This window comes from Solea solea, chromosome 2 (genome assembly GCF_958295425.1).
Source record: "Solea solea chromosome 2, fSolSol10.1, whole genome shotgun sequence".
In the NCBI taxonomy this organism is placed as follows: Eukaryota; Metazoa; Chordata; class Actinopteri; order Pleuronectiformes; family Soleidae; genus Solea; species Solea solea.
The window spans coordinates 8,679,412-8,689,516 of NC_081135.1; the positions used below are offsets into that span (position 1 = coordinate 8,679,412).

At 38.4% G+C, this 10,105-nt stretch overlaps 1 protein-coding gene across 1 annotated transcript in view; it reads right to left on the minus strand.

Annotated features, from left to right (window-relative positions):
* Window positions 1-10,105, minus strand: part of LOC131441200 (inactive dipeptidyl peptidase 10-like) — a 48,743-nt gene extending 38,638 nt beyond the window's left edge. The window contains exon 1 of the mRNA XM_058612324.1: window positions 9,743-10,105. Coding sequence (XP_058468307.1) covers window positions 9,743-9,802 — 60 coding nt within the window. The 5' untranslated portion in view covers window positions 9,803-10,105. The remainder of the gene's footprint in view (window positions 1-9,742) is intronic.

The window sequence follows — 10,105 nt, forward strand, 5'->3', positions numbered from 1 at the left end:
TTTGTTTTTTATCCTGGCAAGCACTTTGAGTTACATTGCTTTAAATAAATAAAGTCTGGTTGGCAGCATTGTACCTAACTTATTGGAAGAAGAAAACATTTTAAGCACGTATTCATGGTCAAAATTTGGCCTCAAGATCTCATCTTCTTTTCAAATAAATGGCCATGATCAGTGTGCAGTCTACAGGAAAAAAAATGCTGGAGATGTTGTTTTAATTTTTTTTGTTTTTGTTTTTCTGAATGTTTTAATTTTAAATGGCACAGCAGTCTCCTTGAGGCAAACTTGGTCCAGACGGAAAAACAGAGCACAAAGCAACATCTCAATTTAAAAATACTGCCACTGCATGATTACCTTCCCACATCCTCACTGTTTATGAGGTTCAGGTGGTGAAATGAAAGTGATTTTCATTGCTGTCCTTCATCTTTTGTCAGAAAGCATTAAAAACAGATCCATCCTTGTATCCATCCAGTGTATTCAATCTTTTATTTCAGATCATGAATTCAGCTTCAAAAGCTTAAAAACAACTAGGGTCACATGCCACGTTGAGCAGTCTTAGTTCTCATATGAAGATGAGAATGAAAAGCATGAGGTCAACAAGCCTGGAGCGAGAGAACGAAAGGGCAACACATTGAAAATTCAAAGGGGATGCAGAGGGTGAAATGCTGACGCTAATGGAGGTTGAGGAGGAAAGGGGAAAAACGAGGAGGATTAAGTGAAAGAAAGAGAGCGAGAGATTGAACAAAGTAACAGTGAAAGGATCCTCAAAGCCTGAGGTTGGACACTCTCTCCTTCTCCATTAAATATTGAACAGGTGGAATCAGAAACCACGAGGAAATGATTGTGTTCTATCTGACCTCTGCTGATGTTTGGGAAGTTCACTAATGTCCCACAGGCAGAAACCTTATTCAGACCAAACGCTTCTTTCCTCCTCTCTTTTTTGGCTGCAGCACAATCTCTTCTCTGTTGTGTTTTGCATGTACCTTATTCATTTCTGGCCTTTTATTAGTTCTGTTTGTTCTATTTGTTTAGGTTGGAAGTCTCGTGTAGTTGGGACGTCATGGCTTGTTTGATTTAGGTTTAGATTGTTTTAGTTTAGGTGTAAACACAGAAGTGTTCCTGGCATCTTCTTCTCCCTTTATTATCTTATTATGGCTTCCTTTTAGTGATATGGTCTCCTTTCAGCCTTAAAAAGTATGTTTATGATGCAATAACACCTGTGTCCAGGCTGTCAAACACCAATATTACTAAATTAACACCACACTGCAACCAAAACAAGGCCAAAAGGTTTTAAAACTGAAGCATCTCACACTGTTTTAATGGGTTATAAGCCGAAACAGCTGATGTTTCTGCTCTTTTGCGATTTCCAAACCCTCCTGAGTTTTACTCTTGTTTAATCAGAGACGGATTCACAGTTGGGAAGCCAGGAGAATGTAATTAACCTGCAGGGCTCCAGGTTTGGCTCCACTGAGGTCAAGTGGAGCGATAAGAAAACCTTCTAAGTGGGTTCATTGACCCTGAAGGTTCTGGAGTCACAAAGGAAAAGTCCTTCACTTTTATTTCTCTCTGGGATAAAAACAATTTTTTCCCTCCTAAGATTAAGATTTGAAGACAATCTTCAACAAATGATAAAATCGTCATGCGATGCTTCATTTGGAAAGAAAACTGGTTTTCCTCCAATTCCTAGAAACAACAAAATGTGTTTTGTTTTTTTCCCCATAATAAATGACACAGCTCACAACAATCAAAAAAAAAAAAACACGCTCAGACTATGAATGCTAATTTATCCTTCAGTAGATTTTGCAGGGAAGAAAATGGGTCTCAAACTCTGCGGCATTGCTTTAAATCTCCTCCAGGCCTAAATATCCATTTATAGAAATGCAAAACTGCATGAGCACAAAGACAGTCAGCTGCGAGGGCGTGGGGGTGCGAAGCTGCTGGCAGATGAAAGGCATGTACCTGCAAAACCCATTAATCACTTCCACGATGATGCACGTGGATGTTGAAATTGTGGCTCAGGGATTTTGTGAAGGAATTAATCAAGAGTAAGCTTCTTATATTAATAACCAACACTTTTTTTGTTGTTGTTTTTGTGCAACAGTTGGGAAAACCAGCTAAAACAGGCCGCTTTTTAACTCTTGTATATAGAGTGCAGGATCATTTAATTACAAGTTTTTTTTTTGATAATACCTTGTCCTCTATTTTACTTAGTATATGTTCTTAACATAACCAATTGTCATATGTGCATGACAAAATGAATGACTTCATATGAGAAAAAATGAATCGACTATCTTGACCCAGAAAAATAAAAGTAGGTCAAGTTTTGGTGACTGACCAAGTGGGCAGCACTCATTTATCAACCTAGAGACCTGGCTGGGCTTCAGTCATCCAAGCATCCAGGGAGAAAGGACATACTGTCAAAAAAAGTAAAAAAAATGCTTCCTGGTTTTCCATTGGCTAAAGTCTGCAACACAAAACCGCAAACATCCTGTTTTCAAGTCCCACGGAAACACAATCAGCCACTGTTTCATCACTCAAGCTTACAAGAACAACCCTGACACACTTGGAGCCTCAGAGGAGCCTCAGTCTCAGGGCCTCTACTCTCTCCCTGGAGGCAGATGACACCGCTGGGAATTTATGCTGGAACACAGACACACACACAACACTTTTTTTTTTTTCCCCTCCTGACAATCTGTCACCGTGTCACCAAACGTAACATAAAATACACACATGTACACATGCACGCCTTATAATTGATCAGTAAGATTGCAGCTCGAGAATATTCCTGTGTAAAATATTCAGCCGCAGCTAAAGGTGCAAATCATCGCAACTCGCTCAGCACCTTCTCCCGGGGTTTCTATAAATAAAAGCACAGTGACACCTCACCTCAAGGAACCTGAGCTCGGGGTCCATCATGTTGACGTCTCCAGTTAATGCACCAAAGTCAAGCAACAAGACGATCCAAATCCAATCAACTCAAAAGCGGAAAATTGTCCGGAAAAATAAGACAATAATAAAGAAAGCAAGAAACAAACAAGAAAGAAGCAAGAAAATGACTGCTGTCCTTCTCTTTGCCACCGGTATGTCTGTGTCTGCCTTTTTTCTTTGGAGTAAACAGACATCTGGCACACACACATACACACAAAACCCCTCTGTTCTGATTTTACTACATAAAAAATGGTGTCATTCATAAGTGAAATCAGTCAGCCCAGTTTCTCTCGCCGTCGTTAGTGTGATAATCTAATTCTGTGTCAGGGGGAAATTATCTGGTGCTCAAACTGAGGCCCGACTAGATGAACTGACTTGGTTTCTTTAGGAAAATGAGGCTAACAGTTAAACAAAGGTCTAAATATTTTCTTCTTGTTATTTTTGAGGACACTCTATTATTGTTAAGTTAGGAATTGAAGTCTAATCAAAAGTATTTTATCTGTAAGGTAAATAAACTGCACCCAATAGATTTCTTAAACATTAAAAGTGTTGTATTTCCATCACGATCAAGATTTTAGCGACTCACAAACATCCCAACACCAATCAAGCGCTCCCTGAACAACTGTTTCACTACATGCCTGCATGTTCACTCACAGCTGCTGCTGCTGTCACCTTTACTGCGCAGCTCCAATTAAGTTTCCCAGGTGCAGCCTGAACAAGTAAAATGCTATGTTAAAAGACAAGATGTACAACACATAGCATACCAAAGTATGATACAGACAACATCAGGAGACACCACTACTTCCTCTCCTCTCTCAATGTCTGCGTGTGTGTATACGTGTGTATTTGTGAGGAAAGTAAAACTGCACCGCAGGATCTCAGAGACCACATATTGTTTGGTGATTACTCACTCATTAACCGGGGGTGATAGAGGTTCCACTCTAGAGCTTAAACAAGAGTAACACTGCCCTTCAAAATCAAATTATGAATTTTTCATAATGAGTAAAGCCCTTTACACTGTAAAATACAACAAACAATTAAAATGGTCTCTGCAACGACCTCTCGATTAAAAAGCAAAAGAACGACGAAAACATGTTTTTCCCTTCAAGAACGTGATTAACCGTGTCCTCGCCACAACTTTGTCATCTCATTTGAGCAGAGAAACAACCTTTTCCTTTTTATATAAATTGAAATACATCACCCCTGACACACTTAGAAAATGGTATCTTCCACCATAAACACACCTGGGTGTGATTGCCCAAGGACAACACCATTAGCTATGGAAGAGAGAAACAGCGGATTCTACGGTGTAACTGTTTTAATAGTAATACAAATGTATGATGTTGTTATGTAATGTGGAGAGTGCTCCAACCACCACGGTGGGGAATACTGTCTTTGAATGTCACTCTCGAAAGGTTTTGCCCTTCATTACATCACAGTGAGTGAGTGAGTCAGTTCAGATAATATAGAGATGGACAAAGTACTGTATATCACTTTTTTAAAGCTATTTCTGCATAAAATCATTACACCTTTTACCTAACCGCCCATGTTCCTACCTGGATAGAGGCTGTGGATCAGAGAGTTCATAGCTGAATCAGAGAAGCTTTTATTAGTTCCTCCTTATCTCTCTCTCTCCCCCTCCCTTGTTCTCTGTGGGTTTTATTCGCCTCCAAACCGCACCGACTGTGGCCGTCCAACTCAAGCAATTAACTCAACATCTGCTTGTTCTTTTTTTTCAGATTCCTCTAATGGAATAGAACAAACAAAGACAAAGTCTCAGGTGGTCGGGTATTTTTTTGTTTTTTTTTGTTCAAATACAACAATTTGTGAGCGTTATCTCAACATCTTTTTTTTTTTTTTTTTTTTTAAGGAAACTCATTAATCGTGGATTTAATGTTCTGTGACCATGTGTAAGCTAGAAAACCTTTCCAACACATTGAGTTTCAGCTGGCAACCAATAGATTGGGGCGGTTGTAATTAAAGAACAGTATGTGACATTTTGGAGACAGCACGTTAATCTTCTCTTTACATGTGGCACAAAGGTCACCTGTTGATTTTAGTGTCTTTTTTTTTTATCAAGCAACAATGCTGTATCATGTCTGCAAAACATGTCTACATCCTTTATTCCATACCTTTTTTTTAAGTATTTAGCAGGTGAGGTTTCCAGGTTTTAACCCAAGAGATGCTGGAGAAATTAAGAAGACACCATCTGCAAATCCTGTAATGGCAGCAGACTTTTATGCCTGAATTCCCTGTCTGCAGACATCGTATTGTGTTATTTGATGTACATTTAGCAGTGGTGTCCAAGTAAAGAGAACCATACAGTCGTTTCTCCTGTGGGCTGCTGCCTTAAAGCTGTCACTTTAGTTTTTAGGCAATTTTATTTCAGGGCACCATAAGATTATTTCTCTTGGTACTTTGTGCCACATGAGCCACAGTGTGACTCACGGACACAAAAATTGCACTCAAGCATGAGGGACAAGTACAAGAGCTGAGAAAACAGCATCTCTCACATTCTTTACTTAGGTGAATAAGTGTTAATAGAATGCAAAGGTTTTAAAATTCAAAGTTTTAATGATTGCTTGTATATTTGTGAATATAAATGTGCTTTATCTGCAATAAGTATGAAACAAATATAAATAAAGCAAAAAAAGAGAGTACGCGTTGCTATGATTTGTGTAAGGCTGCCCTCCAGTGACAAATATTAGACTTGCACTGAGATGACTCAGTGAGTCATGCTATCCATCCATCCATCCATCCATACATGGTGCCAATCCCAGTTGTCATAGGGTGAAAGGCAGGGTACTCCCTGGACAGGTCACCACAGGTCCATCACAGGATAATTGCCCTCACATTCAAATTGTGTCTCCTGGGTGAAGAGCTGTCGATTTATTGTGTGTTCATTTGCTTTGGAAAGTTTAATTAAAATAAATTTGGGGGAATAATTGCCACCGAAGCAAAAATGTCACTAAAGGTCCCACTAAAACAGTTTGAGAGATAATAAACCAAATGTGGATATTTGTTTCAGTTGCAGCGACAATCCCACCCACAGTAAATCACAGAATGAAATGAGAAACACAGGCCAATTTGAAGTGCTCTGATGAAAACGTTCAAATAAATGCTTCTATTCTTATGTTGCTGAGTGCCATGTTCCCTGTAATAGTGACAGTGTGATATAGAATGATTATCTCAATGATTTTGTTCTCTCCTCTGGTTTGGAATGCTCATATTCTTGTGATTTTTGTTTGGGACTTCACATCTCACTCTGATTCCCACCTTCTCACACTGCACTCTGTGTCCATCCAGGCAGCAATAGCTCAGTGTACACTCCAAGTGACACTTCCTATGCACGTGCTGTTTATTGTGCGGTATTGATTGAGTGGGAGGTGCTAAAATCAGCTCGAAAGGTCAACGCGCTAACGACGTGTTTATTTAATGCAGCGATGATGAGGGGAGGACAGGATTCCTCACCTTCCTCCCACACTCACACGCTAACAAGCTTCTTTATCCGAAAGCACACGCACCTCCATGGTAACAGATGGACGTGACATCATGTTCAAATTCTGAGACCTTGAGTGTGAGCGGAAACTGAGACAATTTAAACCTGTTATGATGTTGTTTAAGAATTACATATTAGTGGGAATTCAAAAAGGGTGTTTTTTTGTTATTTGTAGAGCTTTTTGTTGATTTAAAACGTGTTTGTGAAGTTTTATCATTAGTATTAATGGTAAAGGAACCCTGAATACTGTAAAAGTAAAAGAAACACTTAAGTAATTCAGACTGATTCAGTTTATCACAGCGTCAAAATGCTGCTAATCTGCTTCTTTGTCCACATTTAACCCTTTAACATCTAAGCCTCAAAATGTCCGTCTGGACTATTTTGCTTATTTTAACCATAAAAGGGCCAGAAAATTATCCTGTGAGTAAGTGCTTTTGCCACTTTTTCCAGAATAACTTTCAATATCTGGCAGTTATTTACAATTTACTGCATGTTAAAATGTATTAAGTGTATTAACCATTTAAAATAAAGAAAAACAAAACGTTTCATTGAGAGAAAAAAAACACTGTAGTTGTACACGATGATAAATTAATGATGAATTAAGTAAAAAAAAAAATTTAAGTAAAGAAAAATCTACACCTCTACATGAGCATTAGCATAATTTCCATGCTGCACCTCAAGAGGGAGCGGCTTATTGTGTTTATGAAGCAGATAAAAACCTGGTGTCACGTGAGGCTGTATCACTGAGCTATGACTGATGGCACAGTTAAAATCATTCAGGCTGCATAATGCATAAGAAAAAAAGGAAGCAATGCATCCATATTTATTGTTTATGGTTGCCTTTTCCCGTGTCGTTCTGGAGACTGTTCAATTACTGTTGACAGTTCAACTCTAGAGCTCATGTTTCTGATGAAACACTTCTTTCTGTGCTAAAGGTGTAGCTCTTATCAAAGCGGCCTCCTGTCAGATTAATCCCGCCCTGCTGCTGTGCGGCCTACAGCAGCGCAGAATTGAGTGGGATTAGACTTTTGGCTGTTCAGAGCCAGAGAGGAAAACCTCTTTGCATAATTTGTGAGCAATGATGACACTCTTTAATGCCGGTGTCTGGTATCTGCCATAAAGCATGAGGAGATCACATGACACACACCTTCACTTTGATCATTCACTATCAGTGACACATGATGGAAAAGTGGTGGCATGAATTACCCTCCATATCCTGAGTTATTACCACTCTCTTTTCTTGTCCTTTTTTTGCTAGTTATTATAAATTACAGCACAGCTTTAAATGGGAACCAACACCACATACATTAAGGTACAAGTATAGTGATTCAATAATCTTAATAATTATATTTTATTTTCCATCTTTAATCAAAAATGACTCAACCCATGAGTCATGTTTTAAAATCAATGCATATCACATGTCAGTCTGACATAGATCTAAATTGAATGTGACAGTGGTTCATAACATGTACAACAGCTTTTTTAAGGATAAAAATAAAAAGGTTTTTATATATATATATTATCTTTGCCAACTCAGTGTTCACTGAGCTTGTGCTGTACGAAAATAAAATAAAATACTGAGCCAAAATGAATAGAGACTCCAACAACATTAGACTGAACATTTTTCAACTGACACTGAAAAATGTTCATTTCAAACCCAATAAACGTTTTTTTCAAATAATACATAAAAAAATGCAGATATCTACAAACCATACAGATGAGGTTATTGAAGTCTTAAATCACATTTGTGTAACATCCCGAATAGTCTAGTGTTCTGTTTCCTGTTTTATTTTGAAATAATTACCATTGCCTCTTGTTTCAGTGTCTACTTCCTGTAAAGTTTCCCTCCTCTGTGATTACCTGCCCCGCCCTGATGTGTTTCACCTGTTGATTGTTAGCCCTCCACCTGTGTATTTAGCCTGCGTGTTTCCTGTGTCTGCTGACAGGTAAGCATCCTTGTCCTTATTTAAGAGCGGTTACTCGTAGCCTTTGAAATCTCTTTTGTATTTTGGGAACCTGTTTTGTTCAAGACCAGTAAATGTGTATTTCTCTTCAAACTGAGACTGATGTCCAGTCGCGCTTCCTGTGTCCAGTGTTTGTTCTTCCTGATAATTTGTGGTAAACTAATGTCTCTCCGATAAAAGAAAAGAGATACAAGATGAAGTTTTTGCTTTTTTGTTTTTTGATGTTGAAACTGACTTTACTTCTCCGAGTTCCAGAATCAACATTCTATTCCCATCTATATGTTCTATTCCAATCTGTGGAAAAGCGGATTACTTTGCCACAATCCAGCCATGTGAGGTGGTAGAAGTGAATATAAATCATGATTTATATAAGAAATATTCCATTTTCTCCTTTAGACCTATCATTTATAAACTGGTTTAATATTTAAATAGCAACAAACCATATTTGAGATTAATGATGACCATTTTTCCACACTGGGTTCTTTGGAACACACACGCATACACAGAGCGAAAGAATTTGAGAGCTTACTTTAATATCATCCACTCGAGCCCGACGAGCACAACACACTCAAAAAGAGAGAAAGGCAATCACTGACACTCCTCCATCACAAAGTGCAGTCAGTGCAATAACAGTGATTACATATGCTGTGTTGTGGTCATTGAATTCAGACTTCCAGCCTGTGCCTGTACACGGTCACACGCTATTTCTGAGAAAACATCATCTCTTTATCCTTTTTGCGATTTAAAAAAAGAAAACGTGTATTCTCTTTTATTAATATCAAGTTGAAAACAATGTCTCCGCTGCCAGCAGTGCAGCGTAATGTCCCATATACAATTTACTGTGGTGGCAGAACATAAATCCCCACATTACATTCCCTACGTCTCCAAACACTCATTAAGTAAATTTTTTATACTAGAACTGTGATGAAATAGAAAACTGGGTGGAACAGATGGGATTACAGACCTGTAACCAATAAATGAAACATGCAGTACTCTGGTCATGTCTCTTTAACAATAAGTAAAATGTATAATTATGTGATGATTTCCTGTAAATAAGTGTTACAGCCTGCAGGGTAAACCTGACAATAATAAAAGTAGATTTAGTTGCACAGTTACAACTGAGACACCAATTATTAAAAAAATCTGTCGGATGTGAAAATGCTTGTGAACCTGTGAATTATTATGTGCATTAATTAGAGCTTAATAAGAGCTTTGTTTTCCAAAAAAACACAGTTGCTTTTGTTGAATTGCTATGCTGGGTTTACAGTAGATCCGTAGAAGAGTGGTGCAGTGATGATTAAAAATACAAAATAAAACTACTAATCACCATTAAGAACAAAAGGAAAAATCCTACCTTGGAGTCCTTGGCTGGCTGACACTCAATCTGATGAGACACGGATGCAGTTTGATTCATTTTTGCCCGTCACTTTCACTGAATGTCAGAATTAAAAAAATCCCCAGCTCTGCTGTCAGTGTCCCCGCTCAGATTTGAAGTTTTCCTCCCCTCGACTGCTTCTTGGCTTTGAGCTGACCAAAACAGAAAACTGATGAAACTGCGAGCCGAAGGATTCTAAAAGCTCTTTCCTCCTCGTTGTGAGGATACACAAGTAGTTTTTACCTCGTATCTGTCTCCATCCCTCTCTCTCTTCTAGCAAGTACTGTACAGTGTGTGCTGCTTCATATGCAGCTGACAGACAGTTCATAAACCAGGATGTTT